General features: G+C 49.7%; 1 protein-coding gene across 3 annotated transcripts; it reads left to right on the top strand.

The window, feature by feature from the left end:
• Positions 1 to 940: 940 nt before the first annotated feature.
• On the top strand, positions 941 to 27,135 carry LOC106858188 (ALG9 alpha-1,2-mannosyltransferase). 3 transcript variants are annotated; one of them, XM_088177876.1, is made up of 18 exons: positions 942 to 1,378; positions 2,348 to 2,504; positions 2,643 to 2,846; positions 3,251 to 3,409; positions 7,209 to 7,347; positions 7,603 to 7,737; positions 7,968 to 8,038; positions 8,830 to 8,918; positions 9,302 to 9,437; positions 9,726 to 9,813; positions 9,921 to 10,026; positions 13,622 to 13,744; positions 15,207 to 15,361; positions 16,962 to 17,091; positions 18,108 to 18,255; positions 18,921 to 19,050; positions 21,632 to 21,762; positions 25,340 to 27,135. In XM_088177876.1, the coding sequence occupies exons 1-18, from the start codon at positions 1,207 to 1,209 to the stop codon at positions 25,458 to 25,460; spliced, it is 2,394 nt and encodes a 797-aa protein (XP_088034002.1). In that variant the 5' UTR covers positions 942 to 1,206; the 3' UTR covers positions 25,461 to 27,135. The 3 variants fall into 3 exon arrangements, with proteins under 3 accessions (XP_014740235.2, XP_088034002.1, XP_014740199.2); XM_014884713.2 differs by lacking the exons at positions 942 to 1,378; positions 2,348 to 2,504; positions 2,643 to 2,846; positions 3,251 to 3,409 and adding an exon at positions 6,392 to 6,515; XM_014884749.2 differs by lacking the exons at positions 7,209 to 7,347; positions 7,603 to 7,737; positions 7,968 to 8,038; ... (9 more) ...; positions 21,632 to 21,762; positions 25,340 to 27,135 and adding an exon at positions 3,713 to 5,089 and having other exon boundaries at positions 941 to 1,378.
• The last annotated feature ends 301 nt before the right edge of the window (positions 27,136 to 27,436 follow it).

Raw genomic sequence — 27,436 nt, 5'->3', positions numbered from 1 at the left:
CCACAGGGAGGCAGTGCCCGGCACAGAGCTCACAAGTTGTGCCAGTGGGTCTGTGTGGGAGCTCAGCTTAGCCCATTTCAAACCTTCCTCTGTCATTATCTGTGTGAAACCCTGTCCTGACACACTGTCCCTGCCCTGTGGGGCAGCTCTGGGCCCACCAATGGAGCAGGTGACACCCAAGCCTGGCTGTTGTAGATATTACAGACCATAATTTCCTTCCTTCTCAAAGGCACCACACATATATGTGAGGCAGGGTAATTAATTTACCCTGCTGAGGGATTAAGGACCTTCTTATTACACCTTGATTATACCTGCAATTATCTGACACCAAATGATGCTTCCAGCACCTTTCCATTGCTTCTGTTCTCTTTTTTTTCTCTTTCTGTCTCTGCTTCTCCCCTTTGGGAATTCAAGCAGCACAAAGAATAAGAATTGCAGGTACAGGTAAAGGCAGGTAAAGATGAGTTCAGAGGATCAAATAACCAAACTGATTATAGGGCTGGAACTCCTCTGCTATGAGGAAAGGCTGAGAGAATTGGGATTGCTGAGCCTGGAGAGGAGATTTCAGAGTGATCTAACTGTGGCCTTGCAGTCCCTGATGGAAGCCCCCAGGAAAGGTGGAGATTATTCCCAAAGGCCTGGAGTGACAGGGCAAGGGGGAATTGCTCAAACCGACAGAGAGCAGCATTAGATTGGATATTCATAAGAAATTTGACGCTGTGAGGTTGCCCAGAGAAGCTGAGAAGTGGCTGGAAGTGTTTGAGGATGGGGCTTGGATCAACCTGCCCCGGGGCTGTGAAAGGCGTCCCTGCACCAGCTCAGCTTTAAAATCCCTTCCAACCCGAACCATTCTGCAATTCTGCGAATCTACGATTCCTCGGCTTTTCAACAGTCTTTTTTTTTTTTTTTTTTTTTTTTTTTTTGAAGGCAACACCCATTTCCTGTTGCACGGCGGCCGGGAGAGCTCCCGGAATCCCCGAATCCCCGAATTCCGCATCGCTCCCGCTCCGGGGATGTCTCCGCGCGTCCTTCCCGGGATCTTTTCCAGCTCCGGGCCGGCTCAGCGGTTGCCGAGGATGTCCCGGGGGTGCCCGCAGGGCCCCGACGCCACCAGCAGTGGCCGCTGACCGGGTCCCACGTCACGAACCGGCGCCGGTGGCTGCGAGCGCTCGCCCGGGGCTACGAGCGCCGGTCCCGGCTGGGGCCATGGGGCCACCGCTCCGCCGGCTCCTGCTGCTCGGAGAGGGCAACTTCTCCTTCTCCGCGGCGCTGTGCGGGGCCCAGGGCACGCACGTGGTGGCCACTTGCTACGAGAGCGAGGAGGAGGCGACCGGGCGAGAGGGAGCGGCGAGGAGCATCCGCCGGCTGCGGGACAGGGGTGGGTGCGCACCGGGGACACCGGGGATGGGCTGGGAATGGGATGGGCTGGGAATGGGATGGGCTGGGAATGGGATGGGAATGGGCATGGAGCTGCTGCCGACCCTTTGCTGTCACCCTTCTGGCACCGCTTTTTAATTTTCCTTAGTCAGGAAAATTAATCCACAAACATCAACACCAGAGGTTTATGTCCAAAAAGGAGACAGAGGAGTCCTTTTTGCTTTATTCCAATAAAGGGAGAGGCCATGGGACATTCCCCTGGGATCTCTCAATTTTTTTGGAGCACACAGCCTCCTTTTTATCCCAATTTCCCTCTCTCTTTCCCCATTGGCTGAGGAACTTGAGAGGCACAGACTTCCCCAACACCTGATACTGAGATTCCCCTCTAATGTATAACCCTCCCTTTTAATTTAATTCTTACATAATTCATATTTTTTTCCCATTGCTTCTTTCATCTTTCAATATCCAATTTCATTTATCAGCAGCCCTACAGTTTGTTTGCAAAGGCAAATATCTCTTTCCATTCATCAATCAGTGGAATCATTCCCGTTGTTTCTTTTATCTCTCAGTGCTGGTTTTACCTACCAGCAGATCCACAGCTCGTTTGTACAGACAAATTCGACATTCCTCTCACCCTGGTGTCACCCGGAATGGCATCGCTGTCACCCTGGTGTCACTCATAGTGGCACCATTGCCCCGATGCTGTGTCCCTTGAGAGCCCCCAGGCTCCAGACGTCTCTGGGGATGGCCCAGCTGGATAAATGAAACGCTTCAAATCTTTTAATTTTAAAAAAAAAAATATTTTAAAATGTAAATCTTTAAATTTTAACGCTTTAAATGCTTTGAAATCTGATCAGGATGAGAGAGTAGGGAAATAGCACCGAACCCTGGAGGGTTTGCATTCCCACTTTTCTTTAAATTTCTCCTCCCTGGCAGCCATCAGAGCCTTGCTCTGCGTTTGCTGTTGCAGGAGCCGAGGTTTTGTTCTCCGTGGATTGCACCAAGCTGAAGGAACACTTTCTACCGGGAGAACGGGAATTTGATCGGATTTATTTCAACTTCCCTCACTGTGGGAGGAAGGCCGGGGTGGTGAAGAACAGGCAGCTCCTTGCCCGCTTTTTCCATAGGTGAGTAAACCAGCAATAATTCTGTGTTAATTAGCATAAAGCCGTGGCACAGATGTTCCAGGTGGTTTTTTTTTCCGGCACTGGGAGATCTGGGGGTGTGCTAACAGGAATTTTCTGGTTGCTTGGCTTCCCTTCCAGCTGCACAGAAGTGCTGGCACAGGAGGGAGAAATCCACGTGGCCCTGTGCAATGGGCAGGGAGGGACTCCTGCGGATCAGCCCAGGAGGGAGTGGCACAACAGTTGGCAAATCGTGGCCGTGGCAGCCGGAGCTGGGTTTATCCTGAGCGAAATTCATCCTTTTAAAGCAGAAACTATCGATGGATATAAATGCACGGGTTACAGGTAACCACCACGTGGCAAAACTGAAATTCTGATGTTTGTGCTCTTAAAATGCACTAGATTATTCTTTTAATATCTTGTTGGCTGGAGAGGAACTCCTTTTTAATTTTCATTTTCCTTTTCATTTTCCTTTTCATTTTCCTTAAAATAGCTGCAGTTCCTGTTCATCTCTAAGCAGAATAACCGAGATTAAAATGCGAGCTTCCTGCCAAAGCACCCTCTAAAAATGTCTCTCTGAGGATTTTAAAGGTCAAAAGCATCCTTTTCAGAACAAATATCAATCTCAGCCTAAAGACAGGAGGACTGGGGGTTGGTGCTGGCTGGGCCATCATCTGGTCCTGGCTACTTGGGGCACATTAAATATCAGAAATTATCAGTGACTTTGCTCTGTTTTTGTGTATTTTCAGGAGTCAGGATAAATCCTTCTGTGTAGAGGGTGCTTTGAACCACATTTTCACACGGAGCACAGCACCCCTGTGTTCCACACCCGTGAGCTGCAAGACACAACTGGGAAGCCAAAAAGTTTCTTTTCAAGTGCCACAAGTCCTCGTGGATAAAATGAATAGGTGAGTTTTAGAATTAGTTTCTCTTTGGCAGTAGCAGCTCTCCTGCTCTCAGTGGGAATGACAGCAGTGGGGTCACATAAATGGATATGGTGACTGGGAAATCCTTTTTTACCAGGGAATTGCAGTTAATTCTTGATTGTAACCTGCAGGCAAACACCACTACCCTGAAAATGTGCAACACCTCTGGCTTGGTCAGGTAGTTCCTGGTTTAAGAATGTTTTGGGTAAATTGCTGCACTCAAATTATGGCCACAGGAAGGAAATCACAGATGGTGTCTGTAATTTGCACTTTTATTTTTCACAGGGGTTTCCTCGAAGAGAATTCAAATCATCCAGTAAGGACAATAAAGGAGAAGCTCAGTGCAGGGCTCAGCCAAGTTTTTCCACTGCAGAACATCAGCTCCTGCCTTCCTCTGCTCCACCAAGGTCACCCCAATGGGGTTTGCCACTCCAACATCTTCTGGGTCTCTCTGAGCCCAGGGGAAGCTCCAAGCACTGAGGAAATGTCTCAGGAACTGGCAAACACAGCTTTGTTTTCCCATTTTGGCCAGGACACGGATCAGAATGTACAGGAAGGATGCCCAATTCCAAAGCAGTTTTATCTTAGGCCTTCCCTCCTGCCTCATGCTCAGGCAATAATAAAAAAAAGAGCTTTTTCCCCAGGGACACTTCAGGTTCTTTCTGGGCCAGTTTTTAGGAAATGTCGGATCTCTCCCCACTCCATGCCTGTTTTCCATGAGATGCTCGTGGTGCTTGCAGTTAGCAGGGGCACAGAGAGCAGCTGTATCCAGATGTTGGTGGATAACATTCAAACCACCATGAATTCTCTTCACCAGGGCGTTTCTGGTGTCAAACCCAGCATCAGCCTGCAGGAAGCAACGAGTCTGAGAGCTGAGCTAAATGACTTTGCTGCTTTGGAACGGCAGCTTGGTGAAATTCAGCATTTCCTGTGCGTGGGGACAGAGCCAGACCCCTCAGGCTCCTGTGTGGGGGTGATCAGGACAGCTCCCGATGAATTAAAAAGCCATGAGCTGGTTGTTGTGTCAGCCTCGCTGAACCTGGACCTCCTGGCCATGCTGCTGTGTGGAATATCCGACTGGAGGATGCTCTGGACACTGGACAGGCGCTTCCTCAGGCAGTTTCCTGAGGGAGACTTGAGGCTTTTCAAGAGTTTCTCCCTCTATCCACCTTCCTACGTGCACGATGTCAGCTTCTGGGTTCCTGACGGGGAGGAGTTTGATGAAGTGGCTTTTCACACCCTTGCCAGGGGGGTGTCAGCTGAAACGGTCGTTTCCATCCAGTTGAGGGACAATTTCCAGCAGCCAGGGACAGGACGGAGGAGCCTGTGCTACAGGGTGACTTTCCAGTCCTGTGACAGGGCCTTGGGCTGCCAGGAGGCAGCGGAGATGCAGCTGCACTTTCGGCAGGAAATACAGCAACACCTGGGTGTGACCCTGAGGTAGAACATCTCCTGTGGTGTGCAGGGGCTGCAGCAGCTCCTGTGCCAGTTTTTTTCTGACCTGGAGAATGTCACCTGCACGTGGTTGGACCTAACGCTGTCACTGCAGTGCCTGTCACATGGCGGGGTGGACTTTGAGCTCGTTTCAGTGCGGGAGTTCTGTTAATGAGGACCAAGTGCTCTCCTGTTCAGTGTGTGTGTAATGAAACCTCGTTCCATGAAGTGGAGCCTTTCTTTTCTATGGTCCTGTGAGGGTGGATTCCATCTCTTTACTAATGCAAATTCCTGCTGGTGCCCATCCTGAGCCTCCCCTGCCCAGCCTGAGGCCATTCCCTCTCCTCCTGTCCCTGTTCCCTGTCAGAAATCCCAAATCCCCCCGGCTGTCCCCTCCTGTCAGGGAGTTGTGCAGAGCCACAAGGTCCCCCCTGAGTCTTCTTTTCTCCAGCTGAGCCCCTTCCCAGCTCCCTCAGGAATTCTCCAGCCCCTTCCCAGCTCCATTCCCTTCCTTGGACACGCTCCAGCCCCTCCCCATCCCTCCCGTGCTGTCCTTTCCCCATCTCCTGAGCGCAGGGGGTACCGAATAAAGAACAGCTCTGTCGGTGCCTTCCCCATTCCCTCACTTTCCTGCCCAACACTGGGCGTGCGGGACAGGGACCGGGGAGTGAGTGATGGACCCGGGTGGGTGATGGACACGGGTGGGTGATGGATACAGGTGGGTGATGGATACAGGTGGGTGATGGACCCGAGTACACGGGGCAAGGAACCGGGTGGGTGATGGACTCAACGCTCTCCCTGTCGCAGTCCCTATCCCTGTCCCTCTGCCGGTCCCTGTCCCTGTGTCGGTCCCTGTTGCTGTCACTGTCCCTGAACATCTGTCTGTCCCTATCGGTCCCGGTCCCTGTCCCTATCCCTGTGCCCGTCCCTGTCTCTGTCGGTCCCTCTCCCTGACCTTCTGTCGGTCCCTATCTGTCGGTCTGTCCCTGTCCCTCTGTCTGTCCCTGTCCCTCTACCGGACCCTGTCCTTCTGTTGGTCCCTGTCTATCTCTCTTGTCCCTCTGTCGGTCCCCGTCCTTGTCTGTCACGGTCCCTCTATCGGTCCCTGTCCCTCTGTTGGTCCCTCTGTCTGTCCCAGTCCCTGTCTGTCCCTATCCCTGTGTCTGTCCCAGTCCGTCTGTCCCTCTCCCTATGTCGGTTTCTGCCCCTCTCTCTGTCCCGGTCTCTCTGTCTGTCCCTGTCCCTCTGTCTGTCCCGGTCCCTGTGTCTGTCCCTGTGTCTGTCCCTCTCCCTGTCCCTGTCCCTGTCCCTCTCCCGGTCCCTGTGTCTGTCCCTGTCCCTGTGTCTGTCCCTCTCCCTGTCCCTCTGTCTGTCCCTGTCCCTGTGTCTGTCCCTGTGTCTGTCCCTGTCCCTGTCCCCGTGCCTCTCTCGGTCTCTGTCTCCGCCCGAGGCAGCTCTGCCCACACCCGTGATGGCGGCGGCGGCTTCGCGGGCGCTGTCGCAGCTGCTCGGGCCGGGCCGCGGGCTCGGGCGGGCTCTGCGTGCCCGGAGCCGCCATGGCCGCCAAGGGGGCCCGGCAGCGCCCGCGGGCGGGCGGCGGGGACGCGGCGGGGCGGCGGCCAGAGCCCACGGGCAACGACGAGCCCAGGAGCGAGTGAGTGCGGCTGGGGATGGAGGGGGGACTGCGGGGCTACCGGGGCTACCGGGGATAGAGCGGGGACTGCGCGGCTACCGGGGCTACCGGGGATAGAGCGGGGACTGCGGGGCTACCGGGGATAGAGCGGGGACTGCGGGGATACCGGGGATAGAGCGGGGACTGCGGGGATACCGGGGATGGAGCGGGGACACCGGGGCTACTGGAGATGGAGCGGGGACTGCGGAGCTACCGGGGGTACCGGAGATGGAGCGGGGGCTTCGCGGGATGGAGGAGGGACTGCGGGGCTACCGGGGCTAGCGGGAATGCAGCGGGGACTGCGGGGCTACCGGCGATGGAGCGGGGGCTGCCCGGGCTACCGGGGCTAGCAGGGATGGAGCGGGGCTAGCAGGGTTACCGGGGCTAGCAGGGATGGAGCGGGGCTAGCAGGGATGGAGCGGGGCTAGCAGGGTTACCGGGGCTAGCAGGGTTACCGGGGCTAGCCGGGGTTGGCCATGGTGCTGCGGCATCCCCCGGGCACTGAGTGCTGCTGTGCGCTGGGGGCCAGCCGTGAGCGGGGCTGATAGCCCATCCTTGTGATCCCCCTGCCCTAACGCCACACTCAGCCCTGTGAGCTTTGAGCCCCTTGCTGAGGCTTCCTGCTGCATATCTGTATTTTTTTTTTTTTTTTTCTCTCCTCCTCCTTTGGATTAGATCATCCGGGAGCAAAGCAGGGCACGTCTGGGCCCCTGAAGGATCAACAGCTTTCAAGTGTCTCATCTCGGCCAGGTTCTGTGCAGCTCTGCTCAGCAACATCTCGGATTGTGATGAGACCTTTAACTACTGGGAACCAGTGAGTCCCTTCCTGCCCTTGGGACTGGGAATTTGTACCCGACCTGTGCAAATCTCCATTTATTTAGGACCTTGTGCTCTCTGTTTCAATTTCCAGTTGGCTTGTGTAAATGCGGATTTATTTAAAACGTTGTGCCAGTCCCTCTGTTTCAATGAGAATTTTTGTGCTCTGGAATTCAGAGGTGGGGAGTGGAAAACTGTCTGCTCTGTGTGCTGCATGTTAATTTATTAGTTTATTTCTTTGATCTCTGTTTAGACACACTACCTCATTTATGGGAAGGGGTTTCAGACATGGGAGTACTCTCCAGCCTATGCCATCCGCTCCTATGCTTACCTGTGGCTCCATGCCTTGCCAGCCTGGTTCCATGCCAGGGTTCTGCAAACCAACAAGGTAAATCATGTGCGTGGGAGCTGCTTTTGTGAGGGGGAAATGTGCCTTTAGTGTGTGTGAAACTGCTGTGCTGTTTGTGTTGAAATTGACTCCGTGTTTATAAAACTCCGGTTTGTTGACAAGCACTGACCTCCCTGTAAGGATTTCCAAGGGTTTGTGGGTTTCCCCTGATGCTTTACAAGCCCATTTTGTGTCCTGTGCCTCATTCACATTCTGGCTGTGTCTGCTAGGTTCTCATCTTCTATTTCCTGCGATGCTTCCTGGCCTTCCTGAGCTGCATTTGTGAACTCTACTTCTACAAGTGAGTGTCAGAGTCTGTGTGCAGGGGGTGTTTGGGAGCAGTGTGGGTGACATGTGCAGTTACTGCCACGGGAAATAGCCTTTGAAGCTCGTGTGCAGATGAGAAAATACACGTTCTTGTTTTAACTCAATGAGATGTTGGTCACAATGCCACAATCAGGACAAAATTGTACTCCCAGATCTGCCACCCACACCTCTACTCCAGCATTTTGTTGACTGCACTCGTTTCCTCACTGCTGGCAGCAAGCAGGGTGGGAGTGCTGCAGACTGAGGAGAGGCTGGGGCTGTGTTTGCTTATCACAGTGAATTTGACTGGAACACATTGATTGCTGCTGTCTGTAATCTCTCTGCCAGTGCTGTTTACATCCACTAAAATCAGTCGCCCTAACATGCAATTATCTTGTCTAAACTGGGTTTTTATTTTTACCTGATGCCTCTTGATTCCTGATTTTCAAACCACTACCTTGCATGACTTTTTTTTTTTTTTTGGTCTGGTTTAAGGAGATGAACTGTGGCTTTTTTGCATGATGGGGTTTTGTGAGGGGTGAGGATTGTGGATGGATTGATGTGTGCAGCAGTGCAGCCACAAGCTCCTGAGATTTGCTCAGCTGGGAGAAGCCAGGCTTTATCCAGAGTTTTGCACTGGTGTAACTCAGGGTGTGAAATCCAGCAGCTGAGTGTTGGGAATCCCCCACCTCAGAGCTCTCAGGCTGCTCCGTGGATTGTTTGTGGTTTTGCTGGTTTTTGCCCTGAGGTTGTTTTGTGGTACCTGTTTCTCTGCTGCTTCCCCAGGGCTGTGTGCAAGAAGTTTGGGCTGCACGTGAGCAGGCTGATGTTGGCCTTCCTAGTGCTGAGCACGGGGATGTTCTGTGCTTCTGCAGGTGAGTTGGCTTGGCACTGGCACTAACAATGACCAAAGACAGGTCCAGAGAGAGGAAAATCACATCTCCAGGGTGCTCTTTGTTGTGTTCTCATGACAGAACAAGCGTTGGTTGAAATTTTGTTCTGTGTGGGACAATTTCCAGGCCCGTTTCTGCTGCTGCCTCCTGGTTTTTTTTAATATTATTGTGCCTTTTAAACAGACTCTTGGCCTGCCTTCCTTGGACCTCTAGTTCTAAGGAAGGAGGCTGATATTTGGCAGTTTGCCTTTGTGTGCTGTCCCCTCTGGCTGGTCGTACCTGTTTTCCCAGCCACTGCAGGACTTGTGTCAAACACTTGCTGCAGGTGTTGGGTGAAGCTCACCTTTCCTCCCCTTGCCTTGCAGCTTTCCTCCCCAGCAGTTTCTGCATGTACACCACGGTGGTTGCCATGACAGGCTGGTACATGGACAGGACCTCGGTGGCAGTGCTGGGGGTGGCTGCTGGAGCCCTGCTGGGCTGGCCCTTCAGTGCAGCTCTGGGGTAAGGAGGAGTTTCTGGCCCTTTTTCAAGTGGTTTTCACCTGGCTGGGGAGAATGGGGTGGAGGAGAAATCCAGCAGGGACTGAGCTGCCAGTTTAGCCCAGGATCATTGCTAAAGGCTTCTTGACTTTGGAACAGCGTTAATATGAGGAAAACCTGAGCTGGTTGATGAATGTGGAGTAGAAGCAGAGGCCAGTGAAGTGGTGGTTCCTTGTCTTGCTTGGAAGGGGAAGCAGAAGCTGCAGTGGGGTTCTCAAAATCTCCAGCTGACAGCTGGTCTCTCTTTCAGGCTTCCTATTGCCTTTGACTTATTGATCCTGAAGAAGAGGTGGAAAAGTTTCCTGAACTGGTGTGTGGTGTCCTTGATCCTGTTTTTGGTGAGTGCCTGCAACAGCACAAACAGGGACTGGATGGCAATAGAAGGGATGAGTTCCATTAGGAAAACCAGCTGCTTGCACTTTAACCAAAATCTGCTTTCTTGCAGGTGCCCTTGGTGGTGGTGGACAGCTATCACTATGGGAAGCTGGTGGTGGCACCTCTCAACATCGTTCTGTACAATGTCTTCACCCCCCACGGGCCTGATCTCTACGGTGGGTTTGGGATAAGGAGCCGGGGAGGGAGCCCGAGGTTTTCTGGCTGCCCTGGCCCTTGATGGGCAATGCTTTTTCTGCCGTGCCCTGGAGCAGGAGCAGCCTGCCAGCTCCAAAGGCTGCAGCTGCTGCTCGTGGACACGGGATGTCTCTGTCGAGCTGGCAATGCACTGCCCGCTTCCTGCACTGCGAGCTCTGCTGCTTGTGCTCCCTTCCCGCTGCTGCACAGCTGCCACGAGATGTCTCACTGTCTGTGCACAAGTGGCCTGTGTGTGTTTGGCAGCTTCAATCTTGTTCCTGGCTGCCGTTCCTCACGGCCAGGCTGCAGAACCTTGTGAAAGTGAGGAATGGTGCTGAATCCATACTCCTTTCTGTCCATATCCTGCACTTCCAGAGCCGAGCAGCAGGAAATGAATTTCTAGCAGGGCTTCAGAAGGGCTGGCAGAGAGCAGAGGATCCCTGCAGCATCCCTGTGCCCTGTGTGAGGCCACAGGAGCTGTTCAGGAGGGGTTCAGCCCTGCTGGGCAGCACCAAGGCTTTCTCTGGCATTGCTGTTTCAGTTGAGGGGCTGCTCTGGGTGGTGCTGAGTGGCGATTTGTCACTCGTGCTGTGGCACTGCAGGACAGCAGCTGCTCTGCCACAGCTCTTGGCCTCTGCAGGAAGGTTTTGAAGTGTGGAGCTGGGAGTTTTCTGTAAGTAAACTCCAGGCTCTGTCTCTGATAGGTTTTGGCAGGGGCTTGTGCCTGACCTTTTCCACACTGGTGCATGAGTTGTTTCCAGAAGCCTCCAGGGACCAATCTGTCCTGAAGAGTTTTATTCACAGTGACATTCATACAACATCCTGGGGCTAGTACAGAGCCTGCCTGGAATGGCTCTTGAATGCAGTGTGGCCAGGACAACGCTGTGTGTTTAGAGAGCTTCAAAACACTGGGGAAAAATAACACTACCAGGGGAGATGAAAGGCTGGCCAATCCCTCTTGGCTGTGGAAGCTGGGATTTCCCAACGTTCACATGATGAGGGCAGAGTCACCAACCCAGATCATCTCCAGTGTAAGCACCACAGTATTTTGGAGACAAGTTCAATTAATTTTCTTTCTTCTGTCTTTAGCAATACACTCCCTCTACATAAATACTGACTGTGCAATTAATATTTCCCTGGAGTGATTAAGTTTCTGCAGCCAAGGAAAAATAGCTGCTAAGAGTATATCCCTGGTTCAGAGGCCTTGGGGTGGTTTTGTGTACTTATATTCTAAGAAGTCACAATTTGTGACCGAAGTTTTGTCCCACTTTGGGAAGCTTTATTCAGCTTGGGTGGAACATGCTGGAGCTGTTCATGTGACACCTTTCTCTGTGGAGCCCTGATTCTTGAGCAGAGTGAGAATAAATGAAATGCAGTGAGCAGACCGTTCATTGTAGCAGCACTGAATCAGAATGAGGGCTGTGACTCATGACCAAATTATTGCAGCTTAGTTACTGCCTGCCAGCTGCAGTTCCTGCACTCAGGCTTCAGCCCAGGGTGGGGTTCCTTATCTTAAAACCACTTTTCCACCTCCCCTGCTCTGGCCTGAGCTGCCCTCACCATTGCTGTGGTCAAGGTGCAGCGTGGCTGCGTTTGATTCACTCTGAGTTTGAGCTCTAGAATTGCGCCCAGCGCCATCCCCAGAGCTCAGAGTTCAAAGCATTTTCTCACTCAGGCTCTGACAGTGCTTCCAGCTGCTTTTCCCCATGGAATCCCCGTGCCAGGAGCTGCCTGGATCTTCTTTTCCCACTGCTTTCATCGGTCTGTCTGCTCTATCCCACACCTGCCCAGCTCTGGGATGTGGATCTGGAAGCTCCATGTCCTGTCCAGCTCTGGAAGCTATTCCCATTAACGCTGAGCAGGGAGAGTTCTCAGTGTCCCTCCCTGCTTCAGAGATGATGTTCTGGGCCAGGATTTCTGCCATGCAGTGGGGTCATTCCTTTTTGAGGTGCAGTTCTGCCTCAGTTCACCCTGAGCCGTGTGGATAACAGGAATAAAAACCCTTTTGCCCTGGGAGCCTTTGAGCCTGAGTGCCTCTGAATGGCTGCATCACCATTCTGGTGCTTTTTGCCTGCTGTGCACTATTCTCCTTTTTTTTTTTTTTTTTCCTTTTTTTTTTTTTTTTAGCTTCTCACAGAGAAGAAAATCCCTCATTGGAGAAGGAAGGGAGGCTCCAGTGCTTGTTTTTTATGGGCAATTCAGTCCCACTGGAAAAAAAAAGTCATCTAGCAGCCTTTTTTTGGTTAAAGCTGTGCTTCAGAGCAGCTGATCTGTTTATTAGAAGTATCTGGGCTGTATTTGGATTGTGGAGGAGTTGTGTTTCATAAAGCGTCCTTCACTCCTGACTCCCAGGCTGCCAAATCAGAAACCAGAGCAGGGAGAGGTGAATTCAGGGTGATATTTGATATTTCCTTTGCTTTCCACCGCAGCCAGAAAGGTGACAGGATGGTCCCTGGGCCCTTGAAAGATTTAGAACTCGTTTCTATAATTGCTGTTTGCTTTCAGTGCTAATAACTCCGGGTTTCCTCTATAAACCCAAGCTGCTTGGCCAAGCAGTGACTCCAGTGCCATCTTTGTGACATTCCCAGTGCAGCTTCTCCCTTTTTTTTTTTTTTTTTTTTTTTTTTTAGCTGTAGGAGCTGCAGAGCTTTCGGGTTTTCCTTGCTGCTATTCAGTTGTCTGATTAATTTCAACACGGACCCAATTTGAGTGGCTCTGATTGCAGGAAATTGCTGTGGCATGTGACACATGTCACAACAGTGCAGTGATTAAAGCCCCCGCGTGTCATTTACTGGCTGATTGAGCTAATCACACTGAGAGAGTGGGAAATGTGTGGAGAGGAACTGGCAATCCTTATTGTTAAGGGCTTTAAGCATCCCGAATTAAGAGTCTAAATAAATGACAGTTGGATGGAGTTTCTTTCAGTTTACATCCTCCAGAGCTTGCAGCCAGTTCCTAAGTGTGGAGGCAGAGCTGCCTCGCTCCTGTTTGTGTCAGAACAGGCTGAATTTGGGACATTTAAATAATGCTGAGTCTAAGGAGGGACCAAAACCAGCGTTTTGTGGCCGAGTCTTCGTTGGGGTGAAGTGGGAATACAAACTCCTTTCCTTCTTAATCCCTTCTGTTACATTTTCTGTTCTTGCCAACCCAGAGTGAACATCCTCACTCCAGAATTAGATGACATTGTGTGGTTTTGTGTTACTCCTCTGCAGTTAGAAAGAAAGAAAGAATCAATTTGGGGTCAAGTTTCCCAGTTTTACAGGTTTCCACCTCTGTTTCTTTTGCTGTCCTGGTGAATGCAAGGGTGAGCTCTGTGTCACAGAACTCTGCTGCCTCTTGGAGTGGTCAGGGATTCATGAGCAGCACATGTTACACTGACTATTTTTCACTCCCAGTGAAAAAATGAGGAGGAAAAATAATTTCTGAGCAGGAAGACAGTGAAATTTCTTGGGCAGGTGTGAATGTGAGATATTCTGGTGGGCTGTGCCAGGCAAAGAAGCACCAAAGCTGCTGTTCCATCCGTTCATGCTTGTGTTTCAAACCTCTTTTTTCCCCTTTTTTTTTCTCACCCCTTAGGTACAGAACCCTGGTACTTCTATTTCATCAATGGCTTTCTGAATTTCAACGTGGTTTTTGTGCTGGCCCTGCTCGTGCTGCCTCTGACCTGTGTGATGGAGTGTCTGCTGCAGAAATTCCGTGGTGAGTGCAGGGCAGCTGGCAGAGTTTGCCTGCTCTGGCAGTGACACTGGGAGCAGCAAAAGCCTCTGGAAAGTTCCTGGAAAGTTCCAGGAAAGTTCAGGAAAGTTCCTGGAGCTCGTTACAGTTCAGGTTTGTTTCTTGCCTCCACCTCAAGAGGAAAAATGTGTTAAAAAAAAAAAAGCAAGCCTGGCAAGGTGTGTGGTTCCTAACCTTCATTTTGACATTAATGCATCAGGAATGGCCCAGTCAATAATCCTGAAGGGGGAAGAAGCTGTACCTGGTGTTGTTCCCATCTTGTCTGCAGCTGGAAAAAACCTTTTGGGGTTGAAGCTGGCCTGTTCTGTGCACTGTGGGTTCTTCAGCTGCCAGGACTGAGCCCTGTCAGGCTCTGGGAAGTGTCCCCATGGGTGTGGATGTACTGAGAGTTAAAAAAAAAAAAAAGGAGGAACCAGGATATTCCCTACTTCACACTGGGCTTTTTCTTGAACGAAATGACATCAGTTTGAGCACATGACACTTGTAAGTGACTCCAGAGGGGAAGTGTAAATTCTCTGCTGTTTTCCTAAGGAAAATCCATCCAGGGTCAGCAGCAGCCTCCAGACTCATCAGTCCAGTCTGCTCTCTCTCTGGTTTTTTTTTTTTACTGAATACAACAAACAGTAACACAATCCTCGATGAAAATGTATGTTAAGGGATGTTTGCTGATGTCTTTTCCTTGGCTGTGAGTGACAAACTCTCAGAAAGCAGCAAAAGCTCAGTAGGAGCTCCTGTAAATGCAAGATTTCCTGCTGTTCACTTGGTGTTCTTGTACTTAGCAGCAGGAGCGACTCTGCCAAGGGCTTTGTTCTTATTGTCTGTGAAATGCCGTTGGCTTAATTGCTAAACTCTGCTGTTGGGAGCAGCAAGGGGGTAGGAAAGGGACTGAAAATTGTCAGGCAGTGCAGAGCCCTCCTCAGTGTGACTGAAATTCAGGGTAATTGTTGTTATTTTTGAATCGGTTATTTCCTCTGTTAAGCAGAAGGTGCCTGAGAGGCCTCTCCTGGCGTTATTTTTGTAACGAGGCAATGAATTTTTGTCGTGGGCAAACTTCAGGCTCTAAACACCCATTGGGAAGGGGAAGGGGAGATCCTGGGGAGGCCCTTTCTGATCTTTGTGTGTGCAATGCCCAGCAGGAAACCCAGCACCTCTGTCTGCCCGTTCAGACCCGGCACTTCCCGATGGGTTTTGTGTCTTGTGGGATGCAGTAACATTTATTTTCTGCTTTTGGTCTTCCTAAGGCAGTTGGAATCGTCAGAATTGTAGGAATCTGCAAAAACCCCCCGAGGAAAATGCCCTGCTGGCTGTTTGGGGTGTGTTACCTGGGTTTTAGCAGCAGAGAACGGGGCGTGTTTGGGTCTCCAGGGGATTGTGCAAGAGGAGGAATTCTTGCCTTCCTCCTTTGCTGAGGTTTTGTTTCTTCCAGTTCAGAACCTGGGCCGTCCCTACTGGCTGACCCTGGCTCCCATGTACATCTGGATCCTGATTTTCTTCAGCCAGCCCCACAAGGAGGAGAGATTTCTCTTCCCCATTTATCCCCTCATCTGTCTCTCTGGTGCTGTGGCTCTCTCTGCTCTTCAGGTAAATTCCAGCGATTTTTAACAAATAGCTGAGAATATTTCCCAGCTCTTATTTAATGACAGCTTTGAGCTGTCCTCCAGTCCCAAGTGGGAATTGCTGGAGTTGTGATGCTGCAGTGCCAGCACCACACAAAACCCAGGAGATGCTGTGAGGGTTCAGTAACCTGCTGATGGGATTGTGCCTCCTTGGCTGCCCAGCTCTGAGGGCAGGAGTGTGGCTGTGTGGGAAATGCATTTTGATGTCTTTTAGAAGGAATCCCACCCTGGGTTGAAGAAAGGCAAAGGGATCTCGTTTAAACGTTGGGAAATGGCATTTTGAACACTTGGAAGAGCCAAAACCTGGATTGTTTAGTAAACATCACTTGAACCACTTCACAGAGCAAAGCACTAACACAGACTGATATAAACCTTCCCAAAGCTCAGAATTATTCATCTCCTGCTGTTCCAGAGGCTCAGGAATGCAGCCAGGAGTCCCTGCTGGAGCCTGTTCCAGCTGTTTGGCCTCATCCTGCTGCTCCTCCTCTGTCCTGCCCAGCCCTCGGTCCCTCACCCTTCCCTTGCTCGGATGCTGCTCTCACTCTGCATCTCCATTCATCCCCACACGAGTCCCAGTCCTTTCCTCCACACAGGATCTGCCTCTGGAATGTCACCAATTTTCTGCATTTTCATTCTCTGAGGAATGAGAATTCCTCTGTGCTCTCAGAGCATCACAGAGCAATGCTAATTTATTTTTATTTTAAATGGGGCTTTAGGAAAGCTTGATGTACATTTCTTGCATATTTTACCACTGTTTGATGACATTTTTGCCCAGTGTGGGCATCCAGCTGAAAATCTTGAACTGATTGCCCACCAACAGGACAAACTTGTCACTCTCCCCTTCCAAACCACGTGGATTTGAGAAAAATACAAACAGGACAAGAGAAACAGAAACCTGAGGGTAGGGAGTGAATAACCACTCCTGCAGAACAGGAGGGAGGGACCAAGCCAAGGACTGGATGTATTTCCTCCTGGCTATTCCCAGAAAGGATTTTTAATTGGAAAAAAAAATCCCAAAACCTAAAGGACTTTTACCAATTTCTCTTTTTTCTTTTGTCAAATTTTTTTTTTATCAGTTTCAGGGTGACTTGTGTTTAAAGCTGCATGCAGAATGTGCTCAGTGTTCTTTTATCCACTCCAAAGCTGTGGATTGTGCAGGCAGGGTAAACAGGCAGAGGTCACTCTGGAAATCTGGCTCATGGAGCTTGTGGTAGGCAGGAATTCAGTCCAGCATGGAAAATCAGGTGAGTCTGTGCAGGGCTGAGAGGGATTTCACTTGCCCCTGGTTCACCTGGGAGCAACCCTTGAGAGAGCACTTTAGGTCCAGAGGCCTTCCTAGATAAAAGAGCTGAAAACTTCTTGAAACAACTCAAATTACCACTTAAATACGACTAAACCCTACGAATTTCTGTACATTTTTATGCTTCTGAATTAAAAAAATCCCGTAGATCTGCTGGGGGATGCACTGTTGCAAAGCCTTTATGTAAAAAATAAGAATTCTGCTGAACGGATCAGAGTTGGAATAACTTTTTTTTTTTTTTTTTTTTTAATCTCTTCCCCCTGAGAAATGTTACCACTTCATCTTCCAGCGCTACCGCCTGGAGCACTACACAGTGTCCTCCAACTGGCTGGCCCTGGGCACTGTTCTCCTCTTTGGCCTTTTGTCACTGTCACGATCTGTTGCCTTATTCAAAGGTTGGTGTTTCACATTTACCCTCTGCTCTCCTGCCTCTTGGGCTCAGTGTGGGACACACATAGTGAGAAAATAAGAAAATTACAGCCTGGAAAATATTCCAGGCTGGAGCTTCTCAGCTCTGATCCCAGCCCATGAGCTGGGCCAGATCAAGGCCAGGGAGAATTTCTGCCAGGGTGATAATTTGGTCAAAATAAAAAGGAATTAATAATTAAATCAAACCCCTGTTGTGGTGTGTGCCCAGGCCCTGAGAGTGGGATGTCTTCTGTCTACTCTTGCTATAAACCCAAGGGTGTTTCTGAATAAACTTGGCTCTTTCCTCCTGTCGTGACAGACGCCCATGGAGCTGTGCATCTTATTTCTGCCTCACTTAAAGGGTTAAAACCCCTTCCCACGGCTACAGGCTCAGGGCCTGCACAAGTTGTGCTGCTTTGTAGAAATCAGGGACCTCGAGAAGTTTGGGTGTTGGTGCTGCAGGGGAAGGAATAAGTTCTGGTGGTCACCATTAATTAATTGTTAGTTGTACATTCGGCCATATATGGATCACCAAAATTAAAAATCCTCTTCACCTTCCACCAGCACAACTCTGATGTAAAAACCTGGCTGGTATTAAAGCAAATATTTCAGTTTTCAAACAGATAATCCCACCTGGAAAAGCATTTTCCTGTGTAAAACTGGAATTAGGTGCATGAGCCCTTAGTGGAGATGGATTGGGCATCCCTGGAATCAGAGCCTTCCCACCCCATCAGTATTTCTGGGGGTTTTTAGTGGCCATTGAGAGCCAGGACAGGGGAACATGAATAAAATTGATAGAGGCACCAAAGGTAAGAGGGGAATCTTTGAATCAACCACGTCTTAGCACAGACCAGTTCATTTATTCAGTGAGTTACCAGTTAAAAATGTATGCATGAAACAATTACTGTAGCCTTTCATTAAACACCCCTCTTACTTTAGCCTTAAAATACGATTTTAAAAAATAGAAATAAAATAGAAAAATATGATTTCCTGCCTTCCACAGGCTACCACGGGCCTCTGGACCTGTACCCAGAATTCCACAGGATTGCCACTGACCCCAGCATCCACACGGTGCCAGAGGGGAGGCCAGTCAATGTCTGTGTGGGAAAGGAGTGGCACAGGTTCCCCAGCAGCTTCCTCCTGCCAGACAAGTGAGTTTTGCCGTGGGAGAGAGATGCCCTTTGGTGGGCTGGATAAGGAGGGGCACGGTGAGGATGGATGTGCTGGCCTGGATCAGGGATGCAGTGGCCAGCAGGAGCAGGGAGCTCAGTCTTGCCCTGTTCTGAGTGCTGGGTCCAGTTCTGGTCCAGTTTGGGAAGGACCTTGGGATGCTCAGATGTGTGCAGAGAGGGGCAGCAAGGCTGGTGAGGGGTCTGGGACTGTTCCTCATCCTTGTCAGCAGCTGAGGGAGCTGGGTTTGCTCAGCTTGGAGCAGAGAAGGCTCAGGGGTGACCAAACCAAGCCCTGTCATCCCTGAAGGAAGGGTGGACCAGGCTGGGGTCAGCTCTTCCTCCAGGAAAACAGCAAGACAAGAGGACAAAATCTCCAGCTGCACCAGGGCAGCCTCAGGATGGACATCAGCAAAAATTCCTCACAGAAAGGGCGATTTTGGGACTTCCAGGGAGCTTCTCAGGACCTGGGTCCCTGCTGTCACCCATTAAACAGTGTTAAAGTATCCAAAAAAAAAAGGATTCTGCAGGTTTTTGATTGGAACTTTGGCCACAATTCCTGGGAGTCTCTGGTACTGATGGGAGTGATGTCCTTGGTTCTGGTATTGGTGCTCTCCACTCCAAATGTTCTCCCTGTTTCTCTGCAGCTGGCAGCTCCAGTTCATCCTGTCAGAATTTCGGGGCCAGCTGCCCAAACCCTTTGCCAAGGGGCCCTTGGCCACCAGGATCATTCCCACGGACATGAATGACCAGAACAAGGAGGAGCCATCTCGATATGTAAGCATTTATTCCTGCTTTCTTCCCCTTACCTCGCTGGATAATCTAAATTATTATTATTTATTATATTTTCTATTATTTATATATGTAATTCTTTTTCTATATATGTGTGTATTTGTATATATATAAAACTATTTTTATCTATATATATAATTATTTATAGATTATAGCTATAAAATTCTATTATATAAATTATTTATTTATTCTAAGAAATGCCTCTGTGTGAATCTCCCCTTTTCTGTGTCTTGGGGAGTTCCAAACCAAAATTGGTCCCTCTGCAGCTCTTGGAAATCTCCCCAGTCTTGTGAATGGTTTGCCATTCATCTGCCAGTTTGAAGACAGAATGATAATAAAAGAAGCAGCAGAAGTAAGAACTCCTAATTATTGCAGTTTTGGGTTTAGTGTAGTGTGTTAATGTGATCACAGGAATGAGTAATTTGAAGTCCCACGCAGAAAATATTTGTCATTGAGCAGGAATTGAAATTTTCCCCTTTTATTTCTTTTTAAATATAAAACTATTCATCGTATTTTCACTTGAGGAGGAAGAACTTAATTTGGAACTTAATTGCATTAGTGGGAATCTGCTAAGATAATGTATATTGATATTACTGATTTATTTCCTGGTTGAACTAAACAAAACCAGTGCACAAATAGGCCTGTTCCAAAATTACTGCTAGCTAGCATGTTGAAAATTATAAACAGGTTAAATCTTGGCTAAGTCTGGGTTAAAATTCTTATTTTGAGGCTCATTATGCAGTTACTGGAAATGGGGAGGAGGCGTGTTCCCACCTGAGAGGAGCTGTCTGCTGCAGTGCATTTAATTTATGAAATCTTCAACTGGGGCTTATTTTTAGCACAGACAGCTGGCTGCTACACAGCCTGTGACTAATAGAGCAAAACACACTTTTGTTTCATGCTTGTTCCTTAATGTCACCCTGCAACTTTATTATTTCTCATGCAAGCTCAAGGGCCTAGGATTTCAGAAATCAGAAATAAAACTCTTTACTTTTGACCTGCTAATTGCACCAAGAGATCAAGATTTTCCCCCAAATTTAGTGAGTACAAGAATATTCCGATTTTTTTAGAAAGTAGAATAATAATTAGCAAGAACTGGACAGGACTTTGAGAGGGAATAAATCTCAATAAGCTGTCGGTCATTTAAAGGGGAGGAAACAAATGGTTCAGGAGGATTATCTGATCCATGGATAAAACCAATTAATGGCTGGAGATCTGAGTGTTTCAGGTGTAAGTATCTATTACTGCTCTGCTTGGAAATGGAAGAGGGAACCTCAGTGTTCCTGTTGCTATGAGACACTGGGGAAAGAGAGATTTGATCTTGTTTTGCAATCTCTCATTCCTTAATCACATTGAGCAGCACTTACCTCGCACTTGCCCCACTGGGGAGGTGCATTTGTCTCTGGAAGTGCTAAGAAAGAGATAAGGAATATTATTTCTTACCAAGATACATCCAGGCAGGAGCAGCAGAAGCTGTGAGCAGCAGCTGCCATCACAGAAAGGTTTTGGGGCACTCTCAGAGGTTTGGAGCACTTTCCCTTGGCTTGGAACACCTTGCAGAGCCCCTGGCAGCAGCAGCTGTGCCCTGGGCTGCAGCTCTGTGCTGTTCCCACTCCTGTCAGCCACGATGGGATCCAGTTCAGCTCTCCTCCACTTGGCACAGCAGTGGCATCAAATAAAGAAAGAGTGGGAGGAGGAAAAGGAAAGGGGAGCAGAAGAGGAGAGGATGTGATTTAGAAATCCCTCGCAGCTTTGTTCACTGAGGCTCATCCCTTTCTGTCAGTTCAAGGTCTGTGTAAATGCCCAGATCAATGCAGAGGTGCTGTGTGGCCCTGTGAGCAGCAGGAATATTGTCCTTGCCTTCACTGGGCTTGTGGAAGGACAAGGGAAACGTGGCTTGCACCTGGAATTTGAAGTCCCAGCCTTTTTAGGGCAGCATTTAGGATGAGCCAAGTGAGGTCCTCGAGGCAGCAAGTTGTCTTTGTGTGAATGATTCTGCATCACTTCCAGAAAAACTGGGTTGGTGGTTTGGGAGTCCTTGTGTTAATGAGCCAGAACCTCTCCCAGGGCCTGGAATGTTCCTCTCACACAGAGCAAGAAGTGGATTCAGCATCCTCAGCTGCATTTCCTGTGGTGTAATTTCATTTGCCACTCAGTTGTGATGCCACAGAGCCATCTGCTATCCACCTCATTAAATTGTTTTCAGCCTAAATTGTTGCATTAAACCCCAAAGGTGCTTCGGAAAAGGGATCTCAAGCACGGCCAAGGAAGTTGGCAGTAAAATTTTGTGGGAGAGTGAACTGAAATCCCTCAAGGAAGAGTTTGAGGGAGCAGGGCAGGATAAGACACAGGATTGCCAGCAGGAAGGAGCAGGTTTCATAATGTGGTCTCCTGCTGGACTGCCCCACAAAGGTTTTGCTTGAAAACACTGAAATTACATTACCTGTGTCCTGCACAAAGCATTTCCCCTGCAGCTGGGAGTGCATCCCTCCTTTCAGTGCTGTGAATGAGCAGAGCCAGCCAAAAGCACAGGGAATAAAGCCCAGCCATGCCCGTGTGCCTGCAGGTTGACATCTCCAAATGCCACTACCTGGTGGACCTGGACACAGCAGCAGAGACCCCGAGGGAGCCAAGGTACTCCTCCAGCAAAGAAGAGTGGGTGACCATTGCCTACAAACCATTCCTTGATGCTTCCAGGTAGGATTTGCACTTTGGAAAGAGAGAGAGGGATGGGGTTGGCAGTCTGTGATTTCTGTTTGCAAAAGTGGACAGGGAGGAGAGAGAGATCCATGGGCAAATGCCAGCTTGAAATCCAATTTCCAGCAGAGTGGAGCCTTTGTCTAACTCCTGCTTGCAAAATTTATGACCTAAGTTGCTTTGGAGGGTGAAACTCTGTGAGGAGAGGGAGTATTTTTCTAAAGAAATAAATGTTTTCTTTATAAAGCTTCCTGCTGAAGCAATGTTTTTTGGGGTTGCTTTCCAAAGAAATGAGGTGGATGTCACCTCCTCCCACGAGACTTTTCACTCTGTTTTGTCCCAGCCAAATTCAAGACAGGTATAAATCATCAGAGGGGTTTGAGCTCTGAAAAATGTTATGAGAGGAGGCAGCCGGCAGGGCCACACCTTTATTAGGCACCAGAAAATCCATGGAAGAGATCCCTGCTGGCATCTGTTCTGCAGTGCTTGTGCTGCTCACTGAACACCTCCCGTGTGTCTGGCCAGCAATCTCTGTGACAATTTGGGATTTGCTCTCCTGCAGGCTGGCAGGGAATGGGATCAGGGTTGTCCAACTGGGAATGTTGTTCCTACATTCCTCCAAACCCAGGAACCCTCAGCTGTGCAAGGATCTGATCGTGAAGGTGTCACCCCGGGACAGAGACTGCAAAAACCTCTGTGAAAAACTAAGCCAGAGTTCAGTGTCCTCTTGTTTTCCATGATTGCTTCCTGGTACTTGGGCCCTGCAGGGAGTGGGGCTGGGAAGAGCAGGGGCAAGGAGTGACAAAGTTTGAGCAGCTCCCCAGAGAGCTCTGACACAACTTTCCTTGGCAGGGTCTTCCATGAACTGAATTTTCCAGGAGAACTTGCTGCTCCATTTGGGAAGGGAGAAGGAAGGGGACAGTGAATTTTATTAACGAGGCAATTGAGGCATCAAAGGCACTCCTTGTGCAGAGGATTTGCCTTTAAATGTGCATTTGTGCTTTAAAGGCACAGTTGTGTGTTCTTAGAGCTGCTTTATCTTGCTTGCTTTATCTTTGGAGCTGAGTGGAGGTTTCAGGTTTGCAGCTCAGAGCAAGGGGTACAAAAAAAAAAAAAACAACCAACCCCAAACCCATCAAGCACCTCCCCAGCTCAGCCCAAAGTGCAGCTCTTGTTGTGTGAAAATAAATGAAATAAATGACCCCAGCAGCTCAGTTCAGTGCTGCTGCACTGGAGGCTTCTGGGGCTCACTGCGAGTCTCCCATTGACGTCAGCGAGTGCAAATGTAAATCTCAGCTGGCTCTGATAAATGGTGCTGCTAATTGAATTAGAGAGCACTCCGAGCCACCAGCTAATTATGCTCCTCAGGAAGCTGCTTTGCCAAGGTCCATTTAATTCTATATTGGCTGAGCGCTCTGAATCTGGCACAGAAAAAGGGGAAATATATCCCAGCTCCCCTCTGAGGAGCACGTATTTTCCTGCTCTTCAGGGCTGAGCCTTCTGTTTGCACCAAACACTTGGGTTTTCCATCAAAAAAAATAAAATTCTCAGTGCAAAATGAATGATTGGGTCACCTTGTTGGAGTACAGCATTTCCCTGGTTTGATAAGAGGCTGTCTTGTTCTCTTTAATGGTGTTTGCCTCGAGTTGTTTTCCATATTTTTGTTTTTAAAGTAGCTGAATTACTTCTGAAATGTGTGTGTTGGTACAGGATTTAACCCCCAGAGGAAATGCAAACGTTGAAGGGTTTTCAGAGAGCTTTGATCATGAGCTTCTTGTGTCTGGGAGGCACTGGGAACAGCCCAGGTGGCACTGGGAACAGCCCAGGTGGCACTGGGAACAGCCCAGGTGGCACTGGGACCTGTCCCTGGGGCACTGGGACCTGTCCCTGTGGCAGAGTTCAGCCTCCTCCTGCCATTCCCTGCTCTTCTCCCTTCTCCTGCCTCTCTCTGAGCCCTGCTGTCACCAAACTCAGGTTACAAAATGCATTTCAGGAGGGATTTCTCACCACTGCCATTCCACGTGCTGCCATTCCATGTTAATCTGGGAGTTTGGGATGGGGGGACTGGAACATCTTCACCTGGGGTTTCCTCCCATCCCACAACAGCTTCCTCTGGCACTACTGGCACAGTTTTTGAGTTGTTTCTCCTGAAATTCAGGCTTAGCTCCAAGGGTCACTGTGCTTCCAGCTCTGCTAACTGGGAGCTGCTCTGTCCTGCAGCAGTTCCTCCTTCAGAACCCAAAAACCCTGGAAAATCAGACCCTGCTCCCCCAGCTTGGAGCCATCATGGCCCTGCTCCTGCTGCTGGGAGCTGAGTGCTGATTCAGGCTCCCCACACTCCATCTCTGGGCGACAAATTTAGCAGCAAATGCAAATAGAACATGAAATATATTCGCTGTCATCTGTCACCCAGCCCCTTCCATGTGCCATCTGCTGTCTGGGGTGGCTGAGCTGACACGCAGAGGTGACAGGAGGTGAAGGTTCCTGTCTCTGGAACGGGAGGGGAGCAGGGGGGTGCAGGAGCTGCCTGATCCCAGCCAGGCTGTGCAGGAGCCTCTGGGGAGATGCAGCTCCCAGTGGCAGTTCCTGCCTTTGTTTTTCAGCCGCAGTTTTTGAAAGATCTCCAGTGCGAGCAAACAAAACACAATTCGTCTTTCTGCTGAAAAAAAAAAAAAAAAAACAACAAAAAAAAACCTGTTTGAATTGGATGTCCAGAGCAGCAGAGCTGGGAGCTGAAGTGATCAGCGACGGTGTGCCATCCCTGAGCAATCCAAATCTGAGTGCTGCTGCTTTTCCAAACTTTCTGCGGCTGGGGTTACACTGGTGGCTGGCAAGGCTTGGTATTTTCCCATCCAGTCGATCTTAAAGACATAAAAAGAGAAGCTGCAGCGCTGAGGAAGCAAAACTCTGCCTCAGCCCCGATTTCAATGAGTTGCTCGAATTCTTGAAGCTTCACAAAGCTCAGAGCTGCTGCTGAAGGACATTTTAATTGTCCACTTCACATTGAAACCTGGACTGTGCTATTATTCATTCAGAATGCTCTCAGCCAGCGCAGCTCCAGCAATTAGCAACCCAATCAAAGGTGCTAATTTCACCCAGACATCATTAAGCCCTCCGTGCTCCACTGGTCCAGTTTTTGAAAGGCTGTGAAATGCCAGCTCCCAGCACTGGCAGGCCATGCAGTGAGTGTGGGTTTTAGAGCTGCCCAGCCCTCTGTAATTCAATATTTCCACAGAAAATCGGCTCAAGAGCCAAACTTCAGAATGCCAGTGCCCATCAAAGCTGCTTTTTGCTCCTCAGAAAGGCGTGGGGGAAAAAGCAGCCAGGAAGATGGGATAGAAAAGAGGAGATTCCAGGAGTGAAACGCAGCTTTTCACCTTCACAGCGCCCTGAAGGACAGGGCTGTGTGACCCCAACATCCCCTGGTTGCTGGTGTCTGGGATTTAATTTTTTTTTTCCATAATTCCAGCACCTCCCTGCCCTCTGTCCCCGGGCACGAGGTTAAAGCGGTGTTGGCAGCAAGGAGCAGAGAATCGGGCACTTCAGGGCGATTTGTTTTTCCTTTCTGCTTTCCCAGGTCCTCGAGGCTGCTGCGGGCGTTCTACATCCCGCTGCTGTCAGAGCAGCACACGAGCTACACCAACTACACCATCCTGAAACCCCGCAGGAAGCAAGCCAGGAGGAAAATGGGAGGCTAAGAACAGCGCTGGGCCAGCCAAAAAAAAAAACCCTCCCAGAGCATCTGCTGACACTCTTGGACAGCAGCACGTTGAGCTCCCTGTGTGAAGGATGGTGCTGGGAGGATTCCCTGAGCTCCTCTGGCAGCCTCTGCCTCAAGCCATTGGGAAATCCAGCAGTCACCTATGGGTGTGTTATCCCTGCTGCTCCCTGTGGTGTTCTCTCTTACAGCAGAGAAGAGAAAAATGGAAAATAAAACGAGGGTGGCACCACGAGGTTCTGCACATCTGGGAAAATCCAGCTCAAATTCTCTCTGTCTCTCCCCCACCCACCCCTCCACTGTTCTCACCTGCTCAAGCAGTGCTGTCCTTCACCCAGGGAAATTTTTTTTTCAGGTAACAAAGCTTAGGAATTTTCCTTTTCCAAAGGGAAAAGGAGGAAAAATACCTGACTGACAATGAACTGGAATGCACTGCATCTCAAGGAATGAAACATCGTGCACCACAGAGGAGCAGCCAAAGCTGCTCTGTCCAGGAGACATTCCCAGGGATAAACCTGTGCTTTTGGGAAGAAAAAACCATACTGAGACAATTATGTGTTTAATGGGATCAAAGTGTTTGTGTTATCTGTGAAGCCAAGTGTCTGTTTGCTATTTATAATGATTTTTTCATGATCCTTTGAATTCAGACTTCAGCATCTTAAAAGTTCTGGAATCATCCGGAGAGGAGAAGGATGAATCCTTTTTTTTTTTTTTTTTCTTTTGCAATTCTGTTTCCCAGAATAGCCAGGATGTGTTACGTGGGTCCAACATGCCTCAGAGCAATGCTGTGCTTGTTAAATCTCCATTTTTAAATGTGCAGCATCACCAGCTGGATGGAGGGAGCTGCTTTCACTGCCATGCCTGGAATTCTGTGGGGATGGGATGGGATACAGGGATGGGATACAGGGATGGGATGGAGCACAGGGCAAGTTCTGCACCTGCTCCGTGGTGTGACTGTGGTTGGGTTGCTCTGAGCAGGGGGATTGGGGGAGCAGATTTGGGTGTTTGGGATCCAGAGAAGCTCTGGGGATCTGTGGGGTCTCAGCAGGGTGGGAAGGCTGTGGTCCATCCTGATGCTGCTGGGACAGAGCAGGAGGAGCTGCATGAGCTCAAGGCTGGGCTGAGTTGTAGGATCAAGCTCAGAAACACAGGAGGAGCTTCTTGAATCCCAGCATTGCATTAAGGAGGTTTTTAATGTTTGTGCTCAGCCTGGAGCCGGGATGGTCACACCATGGAGAATCCCACTGCACCCTGGGCCAGCAGCTAATTCAGATTGAGGGTGGTGTCCAGTGTCAGCTGTGGAGCTCTGGGGTTTTCAAGGCGTGGCTGGGCAGGGCAGAGGTGACAGCAGGGTCCTGTGTCTGTGTTCACCATCTCCCCCTCCCTCCCTGCAGCCAGCTCTGCCCTCTGTGGCGTTTACACGGAGCTCTCCGGTGCTGCTAAATCCAAACCTAAACTCTTGCCCTGCTTGTTGCCCCTTCCCTTGCTCACCCCTGAGCTGGGATCAAGCAAAGCAGCAGATGCAGCTCGAGCAGTGATTGCAGCAGCTCCGTGGTGCTCTGCTGTGACTGTCCCTGTCCCTGTCCCTGTCCCTGTCCCAGCCCTCTGCTCATGACTGGTGTGAACACAGTGCAGTAAACACCCATTGCAAACCACCGTGCCTGCTCCACCTTTCTTTCCACTTGGATTCCTGTTCTGGAGTGCTGGTTGGGAGCTGATAACTCGGCAATAATTGGGAGTTATCAATGTTTTCCAGAGGAAACACAGCAAGTGTTTGTTCCTGGGATAAACACAGGGGCAGTGCTGTCCCTCACTGGCCATGAATTCAGACTCCAGAATTCTGCAGCTCCGTGAGTTCTGACTCCAGAATTTTGCAGCTCCATGAATTCAGACTCCAGAATTCTGCAGCTCCGTGAGTTCTGCTGGGGAGGTGAATTTCTGGGTGAGTGTTAAACA

The sequence above is a fragment of the Sturnus vulgaris genome, chromosome 23 (genome assembly GCF_052056855.1).
Source record: "Sturnus vulgaris isolate bStuVul1 chromosome 23, bStuVul1.hap1, whole genome shotgun sequence".
Classification (NCBI taxonomy): domain Eukaryota; kingdom Metazoa; phylum Chordata; class Aves; order Passeriformes; family Sturnidae; genus Sturnus; species Sturnus vulgaris.
This window is presented reverse-complemented; position numbering and strand designations above follow the sequence as displayed.